This window comes from Myxine glutinosa, chromosome 7 (assembly GCF_964187855.1).
Source record: "Myxine glutinosa chromosome 7, kmMyxGlut1.1, whole genome shotgun sequence".
NCBI classification, from domain to species: Eukaryota; Metazoa; Chordata; class Myxini; order Myxiniformes; family Myxinidae; genus Myxine; species Myxine glutinosa.
The window spans coordinates 164154179-164181601 of record NC_136267.1 but is presented as its reverse complement, the minus strand read 5'-3'; the positions used below and the strand labels follow the sequence as shown (position 1 = coordinate 164181601).

The 27423-nt window shown below is 51.3% G+C and overlaps 1 protein-coding gene across 1 annotated transcript in view; it reads right to left on the bottom strand.

Moving 5' to 3' along the window:
• Nucleotides 1-27423, bottom strand: part of LOC137431806 (homeobox protein DLX-6-like) — a 105051-nt gene that overhangs the window by 25855 nt on the left and 51773 nt on the right. The window contains exon 2 of the mRNA XM_068123522.2: nt 14926-15119. Within this exon, the coding sequence (XP_067979623.2) occupies nt 14926-15119 (194 nt within the window). The remainder of the gene's footprint in view (nt 1-14925; nt 15120-27423) is intronic.

Below are 27423 nucleotides of genomic sequence, written 5' to 3'. Positions count from 1 at the left end.
CGGGAACAGTGAGTCCGGGCATGCCCGGGAGAGGCGCGTCTGGCCGTGTTCTGGCCGGTGCAAGGCGATTGTGTGCATCCAGCGGTAACCGCTACACACGCCCCTCCAGAATCGACCTGCACCGGCAGGGTCAATTTAAGGGGGGTCCGGATGACCCGGCCGAAGCGACCCCTGGAGGGTCGTGGGGAGGGGTCCGACGTGGTGGTGGGTGGGCGAGCGGGGGGAACTGTGGACGGGGGGCGGCCTCGCCGCGGAGGAAGGGCCAACCGTGGTGGTCGGTCGACGTCCATGTGCGCCGGTTTGAGGCGGTCCACAGAAATCCGGTCCGGCCGGCCGCCGAAGTCGACGATGAAAGACTTGTCGCCCCGTCGCAGGACCCGGAAGGGCCCGCCGTACGGCGGCCGGAGTGGCCCCCGGTGCGCGTCATGACGCACAAAGACGTACTCCACTGTGCGAAGCGCCGGGGGGACGTAGGACTGGGGGCCACCATGGCGGGACGTCGGCACGGGGGCAAATCGTCGGGCGGCCTCCTGGAGGTTCGAGCGCTGGCGAGCGGCGGACCAGGGACTGGTAGCGTCGGGCACGAATTCGCCCGGGACGCGGAGCGGCTGGCCGTAGACGAGCTCGGCGGCGGACGCCTGGAGGTCTTCCTTGGGGGCCGTGCGAAGGCCCAAAAGGACCCACGGCAGCCGGTCGGCCCAACCGTCGTCCTGAAGGCCGGCCATGAGTGGGGCCTTCATGGAGCGGTGAAACCGCTCGCACAACCCGTTGGCTTGGGGGTGGTAGGCCGTGGTGCGGTGCAGCGTGACCCCCAACGAACGGGCGACCGTGCCCCAAAGCTCAGACGTGAACTGTGGGCCGCGGTCGGACGAGATGTCCGCTGGTGCGCCGAAGCGCGCGACCCAGGTGGCGATGAACGCCTGCGCCACGTCGGCGGTGGTGGTGGAGGCGAGGGGCACGGCCTCCGGCCACCTGGTGGTCCTGTCCACCATGGTGAGCAGGTGGGTGAACCCCCGCGAGGGGGGCAGGGGACCCACCAGGTCCACGTGGACGTGGTCGAAACGCCGTTCAGGCACGGCGAAAGGTACCAGCGGGGCCTGGGTGTGGCGGTGGACCTTGACCCGCTGGCAGGCCGTGCAGGTGTTGGCCCAGTCGCGGATGTTTCGTCGAAGGCCGTGCCAGACGAAACGCGCCGACACCAGCTTCTGAGAAGCTTTCCGGCCCGGGTGAGAAAGGCCGTGGATGGAGGCGAAGATGCGGCGCTGCCAGGAAACGGGCACGATGGGGCGAGGCTGGCCCTGGGAGACGTCGCAGAGCAGGACGGTGCCCGCGAAGGGAATGTCGGCCAGGCGGAGGCCCGTGTCCGCCGCACGGAGTGCCTGCACCGAGGCGTCGGTGGTCTGGTCGGCCGCCATGAGCGCGAAGTCCACGCCGAGGTGGACCGCGTTCGCGCTGGCCCGAGAAAGACAGTCGGCCACGGCGTTGTCTTTGCCGGCGACGTGCCGGATGTCCGTGGTGAACTCCGACACGGCGGAGAGGTGGCGCTGCTGGCGGGCCGACCACGGCTCCGTGACCTTAGCCATTGCGTAGACCAACGGCTTGTGGTCGACGAAAGCCGTGAACGGGCGGCCCTCCAGGAGGTGTCGGAAATGGCGAACGGCCAGGAATAGCCCGAGCAGCTCGGGTCGAACGTGCTGTAGTTTAACTCGTTCGGCCGGAGTTGCCGGCTGAAAAAAACGAGTGGCTGCCAAACCCCGTCCACCCATTGCTCATGGACGGCGCCCACCGCGTAGTTGGAGGCGTCCGTAGTGAGGGCGATGGCGCGTTGAGCACCGGGTGAGCCAGCAGCGTTGCGTCGGCGAGGGCCCGTTTGGCGCTGGCGAAGGCCGCGTCCATGGCCGCGGACCAAACAATGTCATGCTTGGCCGGCTTGCCCCGGAGGGCCTCGTAAAGGGGCCGCATGAGCTGAGCAGCGCGGGGCACGAATCGGTGATAAAAATTCACCATGCCGAGGAACTCTTGGAGGGCCTTGATGGAACGGGGACGCGGGAACGTGGTGATGGCCTCGACCTTCGTCGGCAGCGGCACGGCACCGGTCTTGGTGATGCGGTGGCCCAAAAAGTCAACGGTCGTCGCGCCGAAGTGGTATTTGACCGGGTTGACAATTAAGCCGTGCTCGCTGAGGCGACCGAACAGTGTTCGGAGGTGGAGGAGGTGCTCGGCGCGGGACGTGCTGGCGACGAGGATGTCGTCCAGATAGACGAAAAGAAACGGCAGGTCGCGCAGCACGCCGTCCATCAAGCGCTGGAACGCCTGGGCCGCGTTCTTGAGGCCAAACGGCATCCGCAAAAATTCGAACAGGCCGAACGGCGTGATGACGGCCGTCTTCGGGACGTCGGCCGCCCGGACAGGTACCTGGTGGTAGCCCCGTATCAGGTCAATTTTCGAAAAGATGACCCGTCCCGCCAAACGGGTGGAAAAGTCCTGAATATGCGGGATCGGGTACCTGTCGGGGGTGGTAGCGTCGTTGAGACGGCGGTAGTCGCCACACGGGCGCCATCCACCCCCCGGCTTTGGCACGATCTGCAGTGGCGGGGCCCACGCGCTATCGGAGCGCCGCACGATGCCGAGGTGCTCCAACGTGTCGAACTCCGCCTTCGCCACGGCGAGCTTGGCTGGGTCGAGGCGGCGGGCCCTGGCGTAGACCGGCGGGCCCGTAGTGGGTATGTGGTGCTCTATCCCGTGCCGCACCGCGACGGCCGAAAACGTCGGCCGCGTGAGGGCCGGGAATTCCGCGAGCAGGCGAGCGAACTCGTTCGCTGCCGGGAGGGCGCACGCCAGTTCGGTCGGCGCGGAGCTGCTCATCGTGCACGCCAGGGAGCTGAAGGTCTCGGCGTTGACAAGGCGACGTCGTTTGACGTCGACCAGCAGCCCGTGCGCGCAGAGGAAGTCGGCGCCCAGCAAAGCCATGGGGATGCAGGCGGTCACAAAAGTCCATTGAAAACGCTGGCTGCCGAAGCAGAGGGTGACGACGCGTGGGCCGAAAGTGCGTATGGCCGAGCCATTAGCAGCGACCAAAGAGGGGCCGCAAACGGCGTCCCGCCTGTCCTGCTCGGAGGCGGGTATGACGCTCAGTTGGGCGCCGGTGTCACACAGGAAACGCCGCCCAGACGCTTTGTCCCGAATAAACAGCAAGTTGCCCGAGTGGCCGGCGCTCATGGCTGGGAATGAATGCCGGCCCGGCCGTTTCCCGACCTGCCGAAAGTGCACGGGGGCCGGCACGTCCGAGCCTTGTGTCCGAACCTGGCGTGGTAATAACACCATGCCCGGTCAGGTGGAGGCCCCGGCCGTCGTGTCGGAAGCGGGCGGTGCGGCGTGGCGGCCGCCAGTTGCACCGGCAGTTCGGCCTCCAACCGCGCAGGGCGCTCGGGTGTCGTGGGCGTCGCCTCGGACGGCGGCGGGCTCCAGGTAACCGTGCCGATGTGCTGGCCCGCTGAGGAGATCTTATCGGCTTCCCTGGCGAGGGCGCGGGAATCCGTGATCAACGTGCCAGCCAGGGCGAGGCGTACCGGGTGAGGCAGCTGGCGAAGGAACAGCTCGCGGAACAGAAAATCCGGAGAGTGCTCACCGAGCAACGAGAGCATATAGTCCATGCGCTCGGACGGGCGCGTGTCGCCGAGCTCGGGCAGAGCGAGCAGGCGCCGTGCGCGTGCTGCCGGTGAGAGGGCGAAAGCGTCGAGGAGGAGTGTCTTCAGCGCGTCGTATTTGTCAGCAGCCGGCGGGTGCTCGAGGAGGCTCAAGGCGCGGGCCGCGGTGGCGGAACCGAGCGCCGCCACAACATGGTGGAAGCGGGTGTCGTCCGCGGTGATGCCTCGCAGGGCGAACTGAGAGTCCGCCTGAGCGAACCAAACAGCCGCGTGAGCCTCCCAGAAGGTAGGCAGTTTAAGCGTCACTGCCGTATCCATGTCGGTAGGTCACCAATGAAGGAACTGTGCTCCAATGCGAGTCGAAAGAATTGACGCGACCAAAGACAGAATTCGTCCGAGTTGCTTTATTGAAACAAAACAGCTCAGGTATTCTGACAAGCCCGTTTATCGGGCAGCAATATATATACACATTTATGTCGGGAAGTTTGCCCGGCAAAAGCTATACCGAGCATGCCCGGGTGTCAAGGGCGAGCCTTGGAAAGGCGAGTCTGGACCTGCCCGGGCGTGTTTGGCTGCGGCCTGGCAAGTCGAGGATGGGCGTGCCCGGGCGCTCTGGACGAGCACTGGAAAGGCGATAGCGGGCATGCCCGGACGCTCTGGGCGAGCCCTGGAAAGGCGATAGCGGGCATGCCCGGACGCACTGGGCGAGCCCTGGAAAGGCGATAGCGGGCATGCCCGGGCGCTCTGGGCGAGCCCTGAAAAGGCGATAGCGGGCATGCCCGGACGCTCTGGACGAGCCCTGGAAAGGCGATAGCGGGCATGCCCGGACGCTCTGGGCGAGCCCTGGAAGGGCGATAGCGGGCATGCCCGGACGCACTGGGCGAGCCCTGAAAAGGCGATAGCGGGCATGCCCGGACGCTCTGGGCGAGCCCTGGAAAGGCGAGAGCGGGCATGCCCGGGAAAGACGAGACCGGGCGTGCCCGGGAGGTTCGGGCGTGCCCGGGAACAGTGAGTCCGGGCATGCCCGGGAGAGGCGCGTCTGGCCGTGTTCTGGCCGGTGCAAGGCGATTGTGTGCATCCAGCGGTAACCGCTACAGCACCCCGAGTATCGCAACGTCACTCCATTTAACTTTATTAAAATGACGATAAAGACATTTCCTTATACAGTGGTACCTCGGCTTACGAGTTTAATCCGTTCCGTGACGGAGCTCGTAAGCCAAATCGCTCGTAAGTCAAAGCAAATTTTCCCATTCAAATGCATTGAAATGCTATTAATCCGTTCCAGCCTCAAAAAAAAAACACCAATTTTTTTTGTTAGGTGCTTTTAAATAACAAAAATGTACTTTATAAATAACAAATAATGTATAAACAAGCACGACCTCGTATATACTGTACATAATACAAGAGAATGTAAAGAAATAAACTGGACCTCTATCCATGAAGATATGGAGAAGTTGTTGTTTGTGTGGTTGAAGGAGAAGCAGCTCGCAGGAGATACCGTGACCGAGAGCATCATGTGTTTGAAAAGATTGAAACTCGGATATCGAGCACGGACCACGAGGTGTTTTTTCTTTTTTCTTAATCTCGGTTTCAGTGAACTTTTGCTCTGTGCTCACGTGTACTGTACCTGTACCTGTAATGGTACGTCAGAGGATGGCACCTGTTGTCATCATATTAAGTGCAAGATGTTCTGCATCGTAAGTTGGTACACCGTGGTCTTTCGGCGGTGTTTAAGCCGGCCGTCTTGGCTTCTGTCACCATTGGCATTGAGTCTTTCGATGTAGGTAGGTCGTTGTGTGCCGGTGCCTTGGCCGAATTCCTTCATTGCTGCATTGTTAGCTCACCTGGTTTTTTATACCACATCTTTGGTTATCGGACCAGCGAATGACGTCATCTCCAAAGTATGGCTTATTCTCACTTGTCTTGGACGATCTTCTACTTCTAGCCTTCCACCGTGCATTTGGTGTCCACTGTACTTACTGTACAGTGCCTGGTAAAATTGATGTAATGGGTTTTTGACCGTCAACGCCATGAACCGTCATGAACCGTCAACGCCATGAACCGCTAACACTCAAAAGCCCATTTATCGCGCCTTATAAAGCAAAACGCAAACCGAAAGCCATGCCTCTCAAGCGAGGCGTGCTTCCGTGGTCACGTGATCCACAGGTGTAGCTCATTATACCCGCACGCGCGACACGCTTTGGCGGGGATCCCCGCCGATGACGTCACCGGCTGGAGCAAGGAGATTCCTCGCTAATGTATTTCGACGATTGCGTGTTTTATATCCAAGCAGAGATGCTTTCACGGCAAGATAACCACGTGACCGGAACCGGAAGCCACAACCGGAAAATTCAAAAATAAATTTTTTGAGCTCGTACATCGGATCTCGGCTCGTATCCCAAAGCAACAAACCGCCCGAGCGACGGCTCGTATCCCGAAAAACTCGTACGTTGGGGCACTCGTAAGCCGAGGTACCACTGTATATCCTAATTTAAAATGTTCAAGGGAATAAAAAGACCATTTGGTTCACACCACCCATGTTCACACCATCACCATAATCACCATCACCATCATCACCATCACCATCATCATCATCACCATCATCATCACCGCCATCATCATCATCATCACCATCATCATCACCATCATCAGTATCACCATCATCACCATCATCATCATCATCATCATCATCATCACCATCATCAATATCACCATCGTCACCACCATCATCAACACCATAAACATCAGGTGATGTTTTTCAGACCTACTCTGGATCTATTCTCCCTTCAGTAGTCTCGTTCTTGTTCACCACCTCGTAAAACATTTCTCCACAATTCCATGCTCCTCCCAGTATACTTGCCTGTTCAGCACCTTTCCATTAACGCACTGCCTGGTGTTGGCTATAGCCTATGTTAGAATCCCGACACAGCTATAAACTGTCAGCCTGCTGTTTCACAGGCAGGTTGATTCATAAATGTGTGTTCTGTCCCTCGAATGGATACCTGGGTGGCCCCACGGTGTCCTTCCCGAACACCAGGCAAGCTATCGCCGGCACCATGGCCAAAAAAAAGAAGAAGATTGTACCCTAACGTTAGTCGAAGGTCAGGCCTGGCCAGCCGGTGCGTGAAATACTTGGGCGAACCCCTCTCCTCTCCAACCCCCCCCCCCCCCTCCATTCCAACCATCGACACAAGAACGTTAAAGAGACAGCTGGCTGCGGTTCCATATCGATCGGAAAATTTAATCGACCCCTTTCGATACACAAAGTGGTTTTTGTTTTGGATCTGCATTATGAACGCTAGGGATACTTGATTTGTTTATAAAATCGTGTCGATGATATCTTAAAATCAACCCAAAAGGTAAGAGTTGTCTAACATAATGTGTAGTCAATTATACTTGTGAAATTTCGGAATGATCCGTTGAGCGTTTCTGGAGATATGGATTTTCAAATACTTTTTCCTTTAATCTAAGATGTCCGCAATACCACATGACTGATGACATCATAGTTTGCATATATTTTCCCCCACCAGAATGTAAATACGTGTTTCAAGTTTTATATCGATCGGATAAGCGGTTTCAGACAAGTAGGCTTTTTAAATTTTATTTTAAAATACAATATGGCCGTCAAACCACGTGACCGATGACGTTTTTTCACAAACTTTTATCGTCATGGTTATGCGATCATATTTGAAAAATTTTGCATTGGTCCGTTCAGCGGTTTTCGAGAAGAAGACGTTTAAAGTGTATGATGGCATAGGCAATGGCAGCCAATGTAAGTTAAAATAGCAAAAACAAAATTCATGATGTACTAAGTTACATTGGTATGTATTAATGAGTTAAAGTTTCGTAGAGCTAGCTTAACGGTTTTGGGGGAATCGTCTCCACAAAATGTGTGAGAATAATAATAATCCCGACAAGAACAATCGGCTCCCAGTGGGAATCTCACCGGAAGCCGAATTAATATTAGATCAAAGGGTCACTCGTGCCCTAACTAGTGAGAGGTTTCCTGCAAGCTTTAAGTTGGAACCATCATTTAACCATTTAACAAGTACCGTACATCAAGTCAAATCAATTTCATATCAGGCTTCGTTGGATTAAACCATCATTTTGGGGGGTGCACTCGGGAAAGGTGAACCCAGGTGCTGCTTCAGCTTCCATAAGGTTTTCTAATTCATTGATCACTGAAAAATGTCGGCTTTTTACACACCTTTGGATTTCCAACATGTGGAACGTATCGTCATTTGGTGTACAATTTCATGACGTAATGATAGATGTGTTGTAATCAGGAATAGCGAATTGCACAATTGGTGATTTCAGAATCGATGTTTTGAATTTCATTGAAGAAGAAGCCGGAATACGTATTACTTTCTACAAGTTTGTGTTCCCGTGATATAGAGCTTAGAACCTGGGATATCAGTAAGTGCTGATGACATTATTTGTTACTAAGAAGACTACCCATCCCAAGTGACGAGAAAAGCTAGCATACGATCCCTCTCCCCATTCCCTCCCCTGCTCTCTATCTTTCTCTCCCCCACTCACCTCTCTCTCCCCCACTCACCTCTCTCTCTCCCCCACTCACCTCTCTCTCTCCCCCACTCACCTCTCTGTCCCCCCTCTCTCTCCCCCGCTCACCTCTCTCTCCCCCACTCACCTCTCTCTCCCCCACTCACCTCTCTCTCTCCCACTCACCTTTCTGTCCCCCCTCTCTCTCCCCCACTCACCTCTCTCTCCCCCACTCACCTCTCTCTCTCCCCCACTCACCTCTCTCTCCCCCACTCACCTCTCTCTCTCCCCCACTCACCTCTCTCTCTCCCCCACTCACCTCTCTGTCCCCCCTCTCTCTCCCTCGCTCCTCTCCCTCTCCCTCCCCCCCCCCCCATGCCCTCTCTCTCCCCAACTCCCTTTTCTCTCCCCCGCTCGCCTCTCTCTACCCAGTTCCCATCTCTTCCCCATTCCCATCTCTCTCCCCCCACTCCCATTTATCTCCCCCACTCCCATCTCTCTCCTCCCACTCCCATCTCTCTCCCCACACTCCCATCTCTCTCCCCCCCACTCCCATCTCTCTCTCCCCACTCCCCTCTCTCTCCCCCACTCCCATCGCTCCCCACTCCTCTCTCTCTCTCGCCCCCACACCCCCACCCCCACTCCAGTCTCTTCCCCCACTCCAGTCTCTTCCCCCACTCCCCTCTCTCCCTCAATCGCCTCTTCCTCTCTCAATCTCCTCTCCCACCTCTGTCTCTCTTCTCCCTCCCCTGTCTCCCCTCTCTTCCCCACTCATCTTCACGTGCGCGTTGGAACGGAATACCTAACCAGGCCAACTGTTTTTTCAACCAATTAAATCAATGATTAACTTTCAACGGTAGATAAATCAGGTGAAGGTACAGTGCAGTACAGATAAATCAGGTACAGTGCAGGAGTTCGAGTTCAAAACGGCAAACAGAGGTTTTTGGGAGCGAAATACATTGCCAGTGAAAGAAAAAGAAGATGTTGTAGTGTGCGGACATACACATAAACACTCCGCTGGGACCCGTATCAATAACAGTCGCTACTTGGACGGCGATCTTACGCACTTGTGGCACTACTTTATGAATAAACAATTAATATTAATAGAGAGATGCATAATAAAAGATTTCTGGATTTTTTATTTTCTATACATCATCGAGGCTCGGTGTGTACCCCGGTTTAGAATAGGTACACCGTATCCCTGCGTGTCGTAAGAGGCGACTAAGAGGGTTGGCGTCAGGAAGGGCATCCGGCCATAAAAACATTGCCTCAAAAAGAGAACCATGACAATTACAACTACATATGGGCAGGGTACAGCCCGAAGTACCCCGTGGGGGCCCCACTCCCTCTCGTCAAAACTCAAGGTGGGGAACCCGATCGAAGCAATGGTGGAAATCACCCCATTTATGACGACGAAACGTCTGATGCCCGACGTGGAGATCGGTTTCTGAGGTTTGGGACATGGAATGTAGGGACAATGACAGGGAGATCAGGAGAAGTGGTGGAAGTATGGGTCAGAAGAAGAGTGGACATATGTTGTGTGCAAGAGACGAGATGGAAGGGAAGTGGTGTGAGAATGGTGAAGGGTAGGCAGGGACAGAAATACAAGTTTGCTTGGTAAGGGTGCCCGGAGGGTGTGAATGGTGTTGGTGTCCTGTTTTCTGAGGAGTTTGTAGACAGTGTGGTGAGTGTGACTAGAGTGAGTGATAGGTTGATGATGGTGAAAATGATGATTGGAAAGCTCTTGGTGAACGTCATCTCGGGATATGCTCCGCAGGTTGGTTGGAGCGATGAACAGAAGGACAAGTTCTGGTGTGCGATAGAGAAGCTGATGGAAAATGTGAAAGATGAGGAAGTTGTTGTGGTAGGAGGAGACCTAAATGGACATGTGGGAAGGAGTATGGACTGTTTTGAGGGAGTTCATGGGGGTTACGGATATGGTGTGAGAAATGGAGAAGGTGAAAGGATTTTGGAGTTTGGTGATGGAGCTGATTTGTTGATTTGTAATATTCAGTTCCAGAAAGAGGATAATAAGCTTGTTACAAACACGTCAGGTGGGTCGACGACAACCGTTGACTACCTGCTGGTGCGTTGGCGAGATAGGGGGCACCTCCGGGACACAAAGGCGATCCCGGGGGAGGAGGCTGTTTCACAGCACCACTTGGTTGTCTGCGACATAAGGGTGAAAGGTGCGAGGAGAGCTCGGCGGGTGAAGTACCAACCGAGAATGAAGGTGTGGAGGTTGAAAGAGGTGACAGTGAGGGAGGCATTAAAAGAGAGGCTGAATATGGTAGAGGATGTTGTGGTTGAGCTTGAAAGTGGTTGGATGTCAATGAAAGATAGTCTGTTGGGAGCCGTTGGTGAGGTATGTGGATGGACAACAGGACCACCGAGGCACTCGGAAACATGGTGGTGGGATGATGAAGTTGGAAAGAGGATTGACGAGAAGAGGAAGAAGTTCAAGGAGTGGCAGAAGGCGAAGGGTACGGGGGCAGAAAAAACAGAGCATGAAAGTTATAAGGCAGCTAAGAAGGCTGCAAAGAAAGAGGTAGCAAAGGCGGAAGAGGCATGTAGGAAAATGTTCAGAGAACGCTTGGATTTAGAAGAGGGTCAGAGAGCGGTATTCAGGATTGCAAAGCAGATAGCGAAAGAGAGGTGTGTTTTGATGGGGGTGAGTTGCCTGAAGGATGAAGTGGGACAAATCGTTGTGGAACCAGATGGAATTAAAGGAAGATGGAAGAGATATATGGAAATGCTGTTGAATACAGAGAATGAATGGGATGGCAACATAGAGAGTAACCCAGTTTTAGGACCGGCAGAGAAGATAACTGAGAAGGAAGTTGAGGAAGCGATAAAAGCAATGAAGAGTAGAAAAGCGGGAGGGCCAACGGGAGTTGTGGGAGATATGTTGAAGGCAGCGTGTGTGTGTGTGTGTGTGTGTGTGTGTGTGTGTGTGTGTGTGTGTGTGTGTGTGTGTGTGTGTGTGTTTGCGTGTATGTGTGGAGAGGAGGGGTGTGAGAGTATGTTTGTACGTTTGTATTTGTGTGTGTGTGTGTTTGGGAGTGGGGGTATATTCCTCTGTGCGTGTATGTATTGGGTTTGGGAGGGGGTGGGGGGCACGTGTGTTGGGGGCGTGTGTGTATTGGGTTTGGGAGGGTGTGGGGGGCACGTGTGTTGGGGGCGTGTGTGTATTGGGTTTGGGAGGGTTTGGGGGGCACGTGTGTTGGGGCGTGTGTGTATGGGGTTTGGGAGGCTGTTGGGGGCGTGTGTGTGTGTGTGTGTGTGTGTGTGTGTGTGTGTGTGTGTGTGTGTGTGTGTGTTCAGGAGTGGGGGTATATTTCTCTGTTTGTGCGTGTGTGTATGGAGTTTGGGAGGGTCTGGGAGGCACGTGTGTTGAGGCGTGTGTGAATGGGGTTTGGGAGGGTGTTGAGGGCGTGTGTGTGTGTGTGTGTGTGTGTGTGTTTGTGTGTGTGTGTGTGTGTGTGCGTGTGCATGGTATGGTTTTCCGGGGTGTATGTGTGTGTGTATTCTTAGAGGGCGAGGATGCTTTTTCAACTGATGATCTTGAAAGTAATCCTATTCATCGACTGTACAGATTTAAGTGAAGTGTCAAATCAATAGACCGCAAACCCAAAATATAGGAATGTTTTTTTTTACATTGATACTGTTTATGAAATAGTTATTGTAATAATTACATTTCATGGTCGCAGGACATTTTTGTTACAAATGAACGTCAATAAAACACCGAATTTTAAACCGTTCCCCCTATGTCAGAGCAATACAGCACGACGTCAACCGATGTATTGCGTCACAAACGCATCAAAAATATGTCCTTTATCAAATATTACTCCAACAAGAAAATCTCCAAAAAAGAAAACCATTGAGGTAAAAATAGTACAAATGTTTGAAGAAACTAGTAACAGATGTCGATGGGAGTGAATCGTGTTCCACATGCTTTTGATCACTCTCATAATATCCTCGCGGAAAATCCCTCAATAATTATAACAATTATAACAATTATAACAAGCCCTAAGGAAACCCTGGCTGAGGGATTTCTCTTCGTACCTCAAGGATTTCATCTCCATCGACCATCTTTGACCTCACTTTCATGTCATCTGCCGTTCTCGTCTATCTGGTCCAACATTATCCAAGAGTTTCCATTTTACTCCAAACATTTCTTTGCTTTTCCATACAAATCCAAAAATGAGTCCGACACATATTACCCAAAGATATTCATGCACATGCAATTAGTGTACATTCACTGAAAGACATTAGGATGACAATGGCGACAAACTCACATTGTAGAAGTGGGATTGTATACACACTCATATACGTCATAATTAAGGATTTAATGAAATAGGAAACTCGGATCAAGGGAAAATACTCATGCAAAAAAGGTAAGTTTGCAAAAAAAAAACCTCAAAAATCCTTTTACCTCTTGCAAAAAAGACAAGTTGGCAAAAAACACCCCTCAAAAAACCTTTTACCTCTTGTAAAAAAGGTAAGTTGGCAAAAAAAACCTCAAAAAACCTTTTACCTCTTGCAAAAAAGGTAAGTTGGCAAAAAACTTCAAAAAACCTTTTACCTCTTGCAAAAAAGAGAACAAAAGGAATGTCAAATCAGGATGACCGTTCACGGTTAAAGGTATGAAAGACGTTAAATTGTTGTAAAACTTTTCAAAAGTTTAAAGACTTCACTTGGAAACATTCACTTCGGATTGGTGTAAAAGTTGATGAATAAAAGGGAAACCCATCAGACTGGCACGAGCTGATCTCACCTTCTGGTTTCCTTCCTCGAGGCCTTGTTTATTTTCCCATTTCCCGGCATACCTGTTCCCTATACCTGAGCTTGCGCATGTGCGCATGTCCTTTGAAATCCATGTTCCATTTGATGTAGTGATGAGCTACCCTCGTTCCCTACCCCGTCGGCATTTTGTGAGCCCAGCTGTGACGATTCCAAAGAGAGAAGATTACAGACTAATTTTTCGCCCATACGTGGTGCAATTGGCTATGTTTCTTTTATGACCTCATAATCATATTATTTCAGATACCTATAGCTTGTACATCTGCTTATGAACGAGACTTACAAAATATGTGCAACTGGATTGCGTAATGTGCGTATACATAACCACTGTTTTTGTTATGGATGCTTAACGTCACAGGAATCGTCACATTTTTGGAAAACGGCTTGATATATATTGCTACGGTTTTGAGATTTGCACATTGAAGTCATTAAAGGTTTGCCCCCCATAGTTAGTCACACGAGCAACATCTAGGCCCATTTGTAGTATAGTTATGTCTTAGTATGTGTAAGAATAGGCCATTTCCCCTCTTAGTACCTGTGTTGTTTAAAGACAGGAGAGTAGGCCCTACATTCATTTTGCTCCACCCTACAATTCTACCTCTATGGGCGTAATCCATCCCGCGCCCCATTTGGCTGTCCCCTAGTCAAGCTAACACGAGGCAGGGCCTCGGAAGGTGAAGGAGGGGCGCGGGGTCGGGGTGAGCGGCGTGGGGGAGACGGTAAGAGCCACCAGACAATCAGAGCTCGAGCGGAATGGCGTGAGAGGGCATGGTAAAGAGAGTCTGGTGAGTTTGAGAAGATTTGCGGGGCAGGTCTATATAAGCCCATGCGAAAAGCCCTCGAAAGGACTTGCAGAGAGGGAGCTAAAAGACTTACAAGGAGGACTTGCACCAGTGGCGCGATAGGACTCGCAGAGCTGATCCGGAGGCGGAACGCAGAGAGAGAAGAACGTGCATCACTCGCCGTTGTTGAACTTTGAACCGTACAGGTACGCGGGCGCAGCCAGACGCGCCGGTAACACATATAGTGCATTTCGGCGACGCGAGTGAATGCGGCCATGACCGCAAGTGAATAACCGCCAGTCGCGCCAAAGTCCGCTCCCTACCGTTCGCCCCGTGATAACCCGCTCCGTTCAGACGACACGCGGCGAGCTCCTGCTTTCACCTACTTCCATCTCCAAGGGACATGCCAGGGGCCGGAGAGAGCTGCACGGGAGCCATCCCTGGACGCGCTGGTGAACATCAACCTGCCCATCAGCAATCCCCGTGTAAGTGTGTGTGTGAGACGGGCCCGTTTGTCCTGGGTATTAAGTATAAGACTGTTTTAAGGATTTCCCTGTGTCTCTTCGTCCTGGCTGTAAATACGTGCAATATTAATTAAACATTTGTTCTTCCTTTCCTTTCCAATTCGATCGCCTTTGTGATTTCTCCATTGGCTAAGCGTGGTACGAACTAGATCGCTCCAATCGGGTCTAGTAAGTAATAATAGCGCGGATCACATGTACGCAAACCGCTCGGCGTATCACCAACACACGTGGTTCGTGCGGGGCTTATTTCCTCGCTTCCAGGGCAGCGCTAGTACTTAGGTAACAGCGAATTTGGTCCTGAAACCCTATTTAGCGCTGTCCGGAAGGGGCGTAATAGGTCCCGGGTCGCGCCAGGTCAGTCAAAGACAAGGGGACTAATCCCCCCTTGGTAAGGGGAGAAGGCCGGCGGCAGATCCACAACAATATATATATATATATATATTACACACACGTCACATTTTTGGAAAACTACTTGATATATATGTACACACACGACACATTTTTGATGGAAATCGGAAGCAAATCATAACAAAAACTGCACCCATGAGCATCACCATCCAAGATGGTGCATCCCATACTGTGTTTATAGTGTCTTTAAAGCTGTAGAGGTAAAACGGAATGAATTGGCGACTTCACACCTGCATGTCGGCAATGTGCTCGGCGTACCTGCGTCTGCGTGAGTCCGAGGGCCGCGGCCAATTCGGCGCGTTCAGGTAGCGCCAGGTATTGCGTTTGCTGGAAGCGCCGGTTGAGCGTCTGCAGTTGCAAGCTCGAGTAGATGGTCCGGGGTTTTCGCACTTTCTTGCCCTTGCGCTCCAAGCAAAGCGCACCGTTTACCAACACAGGACGCTTGTCGGACCCTGTGTCGGACGAGACAGCGACCATCGTGTTCACATCGGGCGATGTGCATCTTACTCAAAATATCCTTGAAAAACGCATCATTGTTACCACCTGCGATTTAAGGAATACCTTAACGTAAGGGTTCTGTGTATATTCACATTCCAACAAAACGGTACAAAGATAATGCACATTTATATGTATATATATATGTATAATATGTATCTTACTATAATTCACCAAATGTCCGTCCGTCTGTCTGTCTGTCCGTCCATCCGTCCGTCCGTCCTTTCGAAGGTACCTCAAAAACGGCTGAACCGATCGCAACGATATTTTGGATGGGTAATCCTGGGATCTCCTGGAGTAAAATAGGGTATATTGTTTTTCTAATTTCAGCTTTGGCCTCCAGCATTTTCAGGTTTGGACTCCCGCATAACGTTATTTTCCCGAGTGCCGCACAAACAGCTGCACCAAACGGCTGCACCAAACGGCTGTGGGGATGTGTGTGTGTGTGTGTGTGTGTGTGGGGATGTGCATGTGTGCGGATGTGTGCATGTGTTTATGTGTATGTATGTGGGTGGGGGGTAGGGGGAATGTGTGTGTGTGTGTGTGTGTGTGTGTGTGGGTGGGGGGGGGGGGGTTGGCTTGTGCGTGTGTGTGGATGTGCGTGTGTGTGGATGTGTGTGTGTGTGTGGATGTGTGTGTGGATGTGCATGTGTGCGGATGTGTGTGTGGGTGTGTGTGGGGGGGGGGGGTGGATATGTGTGTATGTTGGGGGGGTGGGGGGGGTTGGGGTGTGTGTGTGGAGGAGGGGGGGTTGGATGTGTGTGTGTGTATGTGTGGAGGGGTGTGTGTGTGCATGTGTGGAGGGGTGTGTGCGTGTGTGTGTGTGTGTGTGTGTGTCTGTGAATGAACAAGAGGGATAGAATTGTGAGGAACAGAAATGAAAAAACGAGGTGTGTGTGTGTGTGTGTGTGTGTGTGTGTGTGTGTGTGTGTGTGTGTGTGTGTGTGTGTGTGTGTGTGTTGAGGGTGGGGGGTGTGTGTGTGTGTGTGTAGGGGGGGATGTGTGTGTGTGTGGGGGTGGAGGGATGTGTGTGTCTAGGCGGGGGGGGGGGGGTTGGTGTGTGTGTGTGTGTGTGTGTGTGTGTTTTGAGCGGTGTGTGTTTGGGGGGAGGGGAGTGGGTGGGGATAGGGGGGATGTGTGTGTGTGTATGTGTGTGTGTGTGTGTGTGTCGGGGTTGTATCCAAGGGGGTTGTGTCAAAGCATGTCCAATGAAAGTGGGGTTGTATCAAAAGTGGGGTTGTATCAAAAGTGGGTGCGAGTAAACCGGTCATCACTGCCAGCAGTTTTAAAGTGGCAGTTCTAGTTATTATTATCTCTTCTCTCTATATTATAAAAGAAAGTTTTTGTTTGTTTGTCTGCACAAGCTAATCTGAACGGTGAAAGATAGGAGGAAACCTCGAATACAAAAAATGTCGGGACGGGCCCCGGGAAGGTTTTAGGCTAGGTGGTGAGGCCGGTTGAGGCCGCTTCGGCCAGGCCGGGCCCATTTAGCAATTAAAAGCTGAGCTGAATTATAGTAGTCAATCGTCTACGGCCGCGAGTAAAAGCTGAATTATGGTCGTAATTCATTCAAAAAGAACCAAAAATGTCGGGACAGGCCCCGGGAAGGTTATAAGCTAGGTGGCGAGGCCAGTCGAGGCCGCGTCGGCTGAGCTGGGCCCATTTCACAATTAAAAGCTGAGCTGAATTATAGTAGTCATTCTTCTACGGCCGCGAGTAAAAGCTGAATTATAGTAGTAAATTCATTCAAAAAGAACCAAAAATGTCGGGACGGGCCCCGGGAAGGTTATAGGCTTGGTGGCAAGGCTGGTCGAGGCCGCGTCGGCCGAGCTGGGCCCATTTTGCAATTAAAAGCTGAGCTGAATTATGGTAGTCAATCTTCTACGGCCGCAGTTAAATGTTGAATTATAGTAGTAAATTCATTCAAAAATAACCCGGGCAATGCCGGGTGCTTTCAGCTAGTATGTATATATATAAAAGAAAGTTTTTGTTTGTTTGTTTGTCTGCGCAAGCTAATCTCTTGAACGGTGAAAGATAGGAAGAAACCTCCAATACAAAAAATGTCGGGACGGGCCCCGGGAAGGTTATAGGCTAGGTGGCGAGGCCGATCGAGGCCCACCCACCTCGGCCGGGCTGGGCCCATTTCGCAATTAAAAGTTGAGCTGAATTATAGTAGTCAATCATCCACGGCCGTGAGTAAAAGCTGAATTATAGTAGCAAATTCATTCAAAAATAACCAAAAATGTCGGGACGGGCCCCGGGACGGTTATAGGCTAGGTGGCGAGGCCGGTCGAGGCTGCTTCGGCCAGGCTGGGCCCATTTCGCAATTAAAAGGTGAGCTGAATTATAGTAGTCAATCTTCTACGGCCGCGTGTAAAAGCTGAATAATAGTAGTAAATTCATTCAAAAAGAACCCTGGCAACGCCGGGTGCTTTCGGCTAGTATATGTACATATGTATATATGTATATATATATATATATATATATACATGTATATATAAATATGTATTTTTCATAAAAATCGAATTATGTATTATACCTCATATACAGTATATTGTTGCGGTTTTAGAACCCACACTTTTGTAAATAAATAATCACTTGTGTAAATATGAAACTCATAAATTCTCAACATTAAAGGTTAAAGGTAGCACCCCTAGTTAGGCCACAGCAACACGTAGGCCACCTTAGAAATTCCAGTTATTTCCTTATTATGTGTGTTAGTTAAGGCTGTGTTTCCAATAGTTGAACCTGCGTTGCATCAATCAAATAAGGAGTAGGCCCTTTTGTTCATATTGCGACCTCCTTCTCCAAGCGACGCCATTACGCGCCCCTACAGACGGTGCCTTATGTCTCTCCAAATTCTGTTACATGCCTTGGTTAGCGTTCGCACAGGCGCCGCCACTGACCATGCGGTCGGCTCGAGGAAGAAAGAGGCGGAGCGCCGGGAACAAGGTGTGGCCACTTCAACTCACCATCAGTGCGTGGCCGGTAAGCCCCCACCAACCAACCAGGGCTGAGGTGAGCTCGGTGGCGGGCGTGGTTTCGGAGGAGCGCGTAGTGATCTTAAAGCGCGATATAAAAGCGCGAGCGCAAAGCCCTTTTACGGACTCGCTGGGAAACGCGCACTGCGCAAGGACTTGAGGACTGCGCACCAAACGGACTTCTTTGAGAGACTTGTTGCGCAAGGACTCGTTGGGAAAGGCACCTTATTGAAGGACTTGTTGGGAGAGCGCATGAATGAGAACTTGAGAGAGAGGGAGTTGAATATGCTAAAGGACACGAGCCTTCCCCCCCCACACCCCCCTCCCCCCCGCCATATGTAAGGTCCGCTCGCGTCGAACGATACGCGCGAAGCTACCTGCCGGGTTTTCGCCCACGGAACCGGAGCCTCATCTGGAGCCTGGACCCCATCACCTAGACCATCTACCTGGACCTTCCACCCTACCAACTGCCATCCCCTGTGAGTGTGTATGTTTGTCTGGGGTCATAAGTTAAGACTGTGTAGTTAAGCCTGCCCTGTGTCCTGCTTCTTCTTCTTCTTCTTCTTGTACATTCCTTTCGATTCCTCTTTCCTCCTGTATATTCTTAATAAATTTACCTTGTTCTTTCTTGGTTCTTCCCTAATCTGATCGCATCCGTCCTTTCTTTCAATTGAGTACCTGTGGCACGATTTCGGAACCGCTAGAAGCTGGTTTAGTCTTTGTTAATAGCTTGGATCGCGGATTTCTAACCGCTCAGCAATTTCCATCTTATCCGTGGTTCGAGCGGGAGTTATTCCCTCGTTTCCGGCGGGCGTTAGTACTTAGGTAGCAGCAAACCCCTAGGCCTAGCAAACCCTACCTAACGCCGCGCCGGGAAGGACGTTATAGCTTCCCAGGACTCGGGACGGCCAGCTTAAAAGACAAGGGGATTAACCCCCCCTTGATAAGGGGAGCGCCGACCCCCGAATCCATAACTATATATAGTGTTGTGAATATGAGAATGTGTTTTTTTTATTTTGTGGTGGTGGTAAAATGTTGTAAAAGGTTGTTGTAAAAGGTTGTTGTAAAATATCACCCCTCCTCCCTCCGTTGTGGTTGTATAAAGGTCAAAGGGCGTTCCCGTAGTTAGTCCATAGAAAAACATACATGTAGGTCACGATATATCTTTTCTTTTGATAGTTATCTCTTATTCTGTGTTTTAGGATAAGGCTGTGTCTCCCATTAATTAAAAGTACTCCATTGCACCAGTGAAAGAGAATAGACCCCCTTTCCTTCCCATCCCCAAAAGCCTCGATTGCCCATATTACCTCCCCTCCGATCCAATTGCCGCCATTGGCCACGAGGCAGGGTTGGGGAAGAAAGGCGTGTCTCCACCTCGTCATAGAGGGGGAGGAGTGAACCAGCCCCGCTCGACCAACCATGAGCCAGGGGTTTGGCTACAGAGGGCGGAGGAAGAGCGGTGGGGGAGGTTCGCAAAGGTTGAGGGGCGGGGGCCTATATAACCCAAGGCAGGGGTGTGGCAAAGAGAGAGGCCTTGGAGATGAGTTGGTCTGAGTCGGTTGCCAGAGGAGGGTCAGTGCTCAGTGGTTGCGGTGGTGAGGAGTGAGAGAAAAGAAGAAAGAGTGAGGGTTTGGACCAGACAGGCAGACGGGAGATGAGCCTTTACCGAGAGACGAGAGGGAGTCCAAGGAGTTGAGTCCAACCAAGAAGTCCAGAGTTGAACTGCAGCTCGAGCCACCGCAACTGCATTTGCTGCAGCTGGAGCCACCGAAACAGCAGCCACAGCAGCGTGAGGCCTGGACGGCAGTTTGGAGCACGGCCGCGGAGGAGCGGCGGCTGCCCAACGAGTCAATCGTGCTGAAGGACCAGTGGACCTCCCTATCCCGCCAGCCATCCATCTCCCGCCAGTCCTATCATCAATTCCCCGCGTGAGTCAGTGTTCTGTTTGTGCTGTCCTGGGTTAGTTAAGTCTGTAGATAAGCTAAATTTGCACTGTGTCATCTGCGTCTTGTACTTGTAAATAAACTGAATTGCTTTTTGTTGCTTGTGTGTAAATAGTAAATAAATTCAGTAGTAATATTTCAAACCTTTTGTCTTTCGTCTTGGCCTTCTTTTTCCTCTTTGCATTCGTCGCCTTTGTCTTTTCCCCATTGGGCAGCTACGGTGCGATACGGCCAAAGTCTGGGTGAATCGGGTGAGTTTGTTAGGTCGCGGTCTTACACCACCGCTCGGTCTATAACATCCAAACCGCGATCTGTAACAATTGGTAGTCAGGAGATGGGATTCGAACCTGGGACTAAATTTATTTAGCCCAAATTTTGGACACCAATTGTGTTAGTACTATAACAATTGGTGTCGAGGAGTGAGATCGGACCCGGAGCGCGTTTACGCGCTCGAAATTATAAAGCCGAAATTTGTTTGTTGTATAAAAATCCGAATTTTGAAATCGCGCCATGGCTGTTCAAGGCGACGGGATGCCGGTGGGAGAGATAGAGGGGTTAGAAGTAACCCAGGATCAAATGGAGGGGAGCAATGAGGAGGCGGTTGAGGGAGTAGCAGGCGTGCAAAATGGCGTCCTCGCGCACGTGGGTGTAGCGGCACCAAATTTTGCCACGCCCGCGACAGTAGCAGCGCCGCCGTTGGATTCGGACCTTTTGTTGCTACAAATCGGTGCCCTTATGGACAAAATGAGGGACGAAGCAAGGGCTGATAGTGCGAAAATGGAAAGCAGAATGATGGGGGTAATGAGGGACGAAGCGAGGGGTACCGGTGAGGGATTAGACAAGAAATTTGAGGGATTAGACAAGAAATTTGAGGGGTTAGACAATGGGATAGAGGGGGTGAAAAATGGGTTAATGGGGGTGGAAAATAGAATGGCTGCCCAGGAGAATCAGTTAGAGGGGGTGAAAAATGGGTTAATGGGGTTAGAAAATAGGATGGAGGACAAATTGCGGGAAAGAGGGGAACAATCCGCCCGGGAAATCGAACAGATGGGGAACCAGATGGAGGAAATACGACGAGGGGTGAGTGAGGAGGTCTCGGGGCTGCGCGAGGAGGTAAAGCGAGGCGAAAAGCGTATAGAGAAAGAGGTGAGAAATAATACGGCTAAGTTACAAGGGGGAATAGAAGATCTGACGGAGGAGGTGGAGCAGCTGACAGAGGGACAAACTAAATTAGTGGAGCAGGTTCAAAGGAACACTGCAGTACTCGGAGGGTTAAAGGCGACACAAAAAGAAATTAAAAACGAATTAATAGCGACGCAGAGGCAATGTCAGATGGTACGGGAGGAACTGACAATGAGGGTGGAGGAGGTGACAGAGATAATGGAGACAAAGGACCGGCAGGTGAGGATGCACATAGAGACGGTCACGGTAGCCTTAGAGGACGAACTTGAGGGGACGCACCGAGAAATAAAAGAGGTTAAACAAAAACTAGAGGAAGTGGGAGAAGAGGTGAGTGAAATTAAGAAGGGACGGACAGAAACTAAGAGGGAGATAAAGGAGGAAGTCATGGAATATGTACAAGGTCTGTGTTCAAATCATGATGTGATGCTCACTAACCAAATAAAAAGTTTGCAGATGGCAGAGGAGGTGCGACGAGGTACGGAGGTGAGTGGCAATGTATATGATGTGAGGAAAGCTTCAGTCGGCTTGGGGATTGGTTTGGATCCGGGTGTTCGTGAGAGGCCGTTGGTGAAGTGTGCGACAGGTCTGGTGTGCGAAAAAAGAGGTGTGCGAGAATGTCCGACCATGGGGTGTGTGAGGAAAAAGTGCACGCCGAGGAGTGAGTGTGCCGTCAAGAGTGAGTTGGTCGAAGCGCGTGTGCGAGGGAGCACAGGGAAGCGCGGTGTGGTGAGTGTTACGGAGGAAGTAACGAAAAAGTGTGCGCGGGAGGATGCGCGAGAAAGGTGTGTAACGGACGGGTGCATGGGGAAAGCGCATGCTGTCAAGAGTAAGGGAGAATGCATGCCTGTGGTGAGTGTTACGGAGGAAGTAACGAAGAAGTGTGCGCGGGAGGATGCGCGAGAAAGGTGTGTAACGGACGGGTGCATGGGGAAAGCGCATGCTGTCAAGAGTAAGGGTGAGTGCGCGACCGAGAGTGAAGGTGAGAGTAGTGAGAGTGAAACGGAGCGTGAGTTGGTTGTGGCAGGTGAGCGAGGATGTACACCTGGAATAGAAGGATGCACACCTGGAATGGTAGAGCGTGAGTGGGAATGCACGCTGGAATTGGTAGTGAGACACGTGGTTGGGTGTGCGGGTGAGAGCACACCTGTGATTGTCACAAAGGAGGTGACCGAGAAAGGGGCGCGAAGAGGTGTATTGGTGAGGTGTGCGAGCAACGAATGTGTGCCAAAGTGTTCGGTGGTCAGGTGTGTGACCAAGTCGGTGAGCGGAATGAGTGTACCGAGGTGTGAAAGAAAAGGTACGAGGAGAATGGGAACGGCTGCATGTATGAGCAAGAAAGAGGTAGCGTATGCATGTAGGCCTGCAGGTGAAGCGTCGACGGTAACCGGGTTAAAGGTTAGGTCGACTTTTAGCCGGATCGGGCCCTCGGTGCGTGCCGGGCTTCGCGTGCCGCGAGAACCAGCGGAGATCCGAGCCACGGCGGGTTCGAAAGGACCGCCGTGCGCGATCCACGCTGGGCCTCGCGTGGAGCGGCCGCGTCCGGGCTCCACAAGGCGGAGCGGGCAGCTCGATAGGAAGGGTCGTCATGGCGACCACTTTCTATTGAGACGTGCCGGCAGGTCGAGATCGGGACATTGGATGGCTCCACGCCGAAGTGGTGCATGGGATCTCGGCCCGGGTAAGCCTCCGTCCCTGCCCCGAATGCGGGACGTATCCAGCCGCTGGCACAAAACGACCCGCGTTCACTGCTCGGCTGTACGAAGCCGGGCTGTAGATGTGAATTGGCGCACCGAGAGGATGTAATAAGTAGACGGGTGATGGTGATAGTGATAGTGACTTAAAACGAAATTTAGAAAAGTGAATAGAATTGGCAGTAAATGGAAAATTTTTGAATTGTTGGATTTGGACGAGCGAAATTGGTAGTGAGAGACCCCCGATGTGGTGGGATGGCAAATCCACCATCCCTCACAAGGTGGGGGCAAAGGAGCACTAGATTATGGGGTGTATGGCAGTGAAAACTAGCCCGGGTGGGTTAGGATATGGTGTGTAGGGATCTAGCGAAGATTGACATTAGGTAACGTTAAGTTTAGTTAGTGACTGATACCTGTAGTGGGGACGCAGGTAGATTAGTATGGATGATAATGACGTGGGAGCGCAATAGTTTAAAGGGACGACTGGGAAGCGCAAGTTTCAGAGGGGAGAAGTTAGCTGAGATGATGCCGTGTGTGTGAGGATTGAACAGGTGAGAATGGAACAGGTGTGATTGCACAGGTGTGCAACTGAACAGGTGTGTGGAGCAGTGTATGAGTGAGTGATGGTGATGTGTGTTGCGTTGACCAACTGGTCCAGAAAGAGGAGGAGGGTGCAGGTGGCACCAGGTGAGATTGCACAGGTGTGCAACGACAGGTGAATGAAAGACAGGTGTATGGAATAAATGGTATGGAGTATTGGAATGGATGGTCGTGGAGTGAGTATGGTGGAAATTGTGGAGTGGAGTGGATGGTGCGAAGGTGTGAATGGGGGAAGAGTGGACCCCCATCACGGATACCCGGGGCGGGTAGTGTAAGTGTTAGGTAGAGGGTACAGGTAAATTGTGGTTGGATATTGGCATCTGTGGTGCGGGTGAAAGAATGGTCTGTGGATGGGTGCGTTGGTGTTGTGGAAATGGCTGGGCGTGTAGCCTGTTAGTGTGTGTAGTTGGTTGGGCGCTCCACCACTGTGAGGATGTCGGCCAGGTGAGGCCGCAGGTGGGCTCTGGGAGCCGGTAGTAGTTGTTGTGGATGGGGCCCGAGGATCCGGAGGACGGACCCGGGTAGCCCAGTGCCAGAGGGCACCGAGTGGGGTGACAGAGCCAGGAGGGGCCTGCCCCAGTTAGATAGGTTAGGGTGAGGAGCTAGGTAAGCTCGGGTGGCAACTGCAGTGGTGGAGGTGTGCAGGTGGGTAAACCCACTGGGAGAGGTACACGCCACAGCCCAGAAATTGTGCGAGGGCACCGGGAGATGAATCGGGGGAGTGAGACCCCAAATTGAAGAGCACCACAGTTTGGCCAATGGGAATTGGTTTTTAGAACCCATAGTGTAAGTTGGCCAATGGATTGGCAGGGAAAGACCCCGGGTAGTGTAAAGTGTGTTAAAGTCATTTAGAGGATAGTTAGGATGAAGGATCTCCTCGCACCATCTGCATCCACTCACCTGAGGTGACAGGTACTCCACACCATGCCATGTTTAATTATTTTTACTGTGCAAATGTTTGGAATGTGAGACGCATCATGACGTGGGTGTGACATTGTGCTTTGATGTTCCATCTCTGCCTCCTTATGAGGATTGATGATGAATTGATGATGGCAAATTTTTGAAGTAGAGGGATTGTGGTGACGAATTTGATATAGGGGAAGTATGGGGAAGACGTGACAGTAGTGACGAATTGGTAATGTGTAGGTTTTGTACAGATGGGGTAAGGGCAAGGGTGGGCTAGGTAACAGGGGGGTGACGTACGGTAGGGACGAGCTTTCTCACTTCGCCCTCCGTACGCATTTCGCCTTGCATTGCCTTTTTGATGTGTACCCTTGAGACCTTACCCCTCGCTCATCTGTCTTGTCCCCCCTTTTGTCTCCCACATGAGGACCTGAGCGCCGTTGGGCGCCGAGGGGAGCGTGCGTGGGTCGGCCATTGTGCGCCCGAAATTCCCAGAACCAGCTGTCTGCATCGATGCACCACATTATGGACCACATGTCAGTGGCCGAGCACCACTTATGGACCCCATGGGTTGGGGCATGGCCCCTCTGCTGGAACCGGCCATGAGGGCCCAAAATCTTGCTGGCGGACCTTGGCCACAGGGCACCAATGCCCCACAGGTGAACCATACACATAGTCGGCCTGGTGGGCCATAAATAAATAAAAAGGACACATTGGGTGCAAGTTTTATTGAAAATAGGCCGCCAGTAAGCAAAGCAAAGAAAATGACAACATCTGGAAGACAAATAATAATCACCAGCAGAGGGAGCCGAAGAGCAAGAGACACCTGCAGGGTTAGGGGTTGTTGAATTTATTTTATTGATGAACAGTGGTGACTGCACTGATTGGTGCTTGAGGGTGTGTTGGTGCGTTTTTGGGTGCTTTAATGGTGCATTGATGCAGAGCAGACTGTCCTCCCCCCAGAAAGAACAATTACAGGTCCTGGGTTAGTTTTGTAAATAAAAATAGCGTCAATTGTAAATAATGCTTCCCACCGTCAGTGTGTAGTTTGAAGACCATTCCGCAATTCGGTTAACTGTGGGCGTAAGTCTGTTAGGCAGGGTGCAATGGAGCAGCGGGACACATTTATTTATGTTTTAAAACTGTCGCACTCAGGGTCAGGCTAAAAGTAGAGGGAACTACACCTACATGCCACACTAAGGTAAAAGTAATAGGCCCGGGACGTGCCTAAGGGGAGGAGGGTGCAGTGTTGTGAATATGAGAATGTGTTTTTTTTATTTTGTGGTGGTGGTAAAATGTTGTAAAAGGTTGTTGTAAAAGGTTGTTGTAAAATATCACCCCTCCTCCCTCCGTTGTGGTTGTATAAAGGTCAAAGGGCGTTCCCGTAGTTAGTCCATAGAAAAACATACATGTAGGTCACGATATATCTTTTCTTTTGATAGTTATCTCTTATTCTGTGTTTTAGGATAAGGCTGTGTCTCCCATTAATTAAAAGTACTCCATTGCACCAGTGAAAGAGAATAGACCCCCTTTCCTTCCCATCCCCAAAAGCCTCGATTGCCCATATTACCTCCCCTCCGATCCAATTGCCGCCATTGGCCACGAGGCAGGGTTGGGGAAGAAAGGCGTGTCTCCACCTCGTCATAGAGGGGGAGGAGTGAACCAGCCCCGCTCGACCAACCATGAGCCAGGGGTTTGGCTACAGAGGGCGGAGGAAGAGCGGTGGGGGAGGTTCGCAAAGGTTGAGGGGCGGGGGCCTATATAACCCAAGGCAGGGGTGTGGCAAAGAGAGAGGCCTTGGAGATGAGTTGGTCTGAGTCGGTTGCCAGAGGAGGGTCAGTGGTTGCGGTGGTGAGGAGTGAGAGAAAAGAAGAAAGAGTGAGGGTTTGGACCAGACAGGCAGACGGGAGATGAGCCTTTACCGAGAGACGAGAGGGAGTCCAAGGAGTTGAGTCCAACCAAGAAGTCCAGAGTTGAACTGCAGCTCGAGCCACCGCAACTGCATTTGCTGCAGCTGGAGCCACCGAAACAGCAGCCACAGCAGCGTGAGGCCTGGACGGCAGTTTGGAGCACGGCCGCGGAGGAGCGGCGGCTGCCCAACGAGTCAATCGTGCTGAAGGACCAGTGGACCTCCCTATCCCGCCAGCCATCCATCTCCCGCCAGTCCTATCATCAATTCCCCGCGTGAGTCAGTGTTCTGTTTGTGCTGTCCTGGGTTAGTTAAGTCTGTAGATAAGCTAAATTTGCACTGTGTCATCTGCGTCTTGTACTTGTAAATAAACTGAATTGCTTTTTGTTGCTTGTGTGTAAATAGTAAATAAATTCAGTAGTAATATTTCAAACCTTTTGTCTTTCGTCTTGGCCTTCTTTTTCCTCTTTGCATTCGTCGCCTTTGTCTTTTCCCCATTGGGCAGCTACGGTGCGATACGGCCAAAGTCTGGGTGAATCGGGTGAGTTTGTTAGGTCGCGGTCTTACACCACCGCTCGGTCTATAACATCCAAACCGCGATCTGTAACAATATATATATATATATATATATATATATATATATATATATATATATATATATATATATATATATATATATATATATATACATAGTACATATATATATATATATACATATACATATATATATATATATACATATATATATATATATACATATATATATATATATACATATATATATATATATATACATATATATATATATATACATATATATATATTGTAACGATTTTGAGAAGTGTGTAACGATTTTGAGAAGTGTGTAACGAATTTGAGAAGTGTAACGGTTTTTGAGAAGTGTAACAATTTTGGAGGAAGTGTAACGAATGTGAAAACGTTACAATGTGAACGTTACAAACGTACGGTACCACCCTGTTAATGTAAATAATGGTCGCAGTCAGCGTCCTAGTTAATTGCATGAAATATACACGCAGGTCACGATATATCTT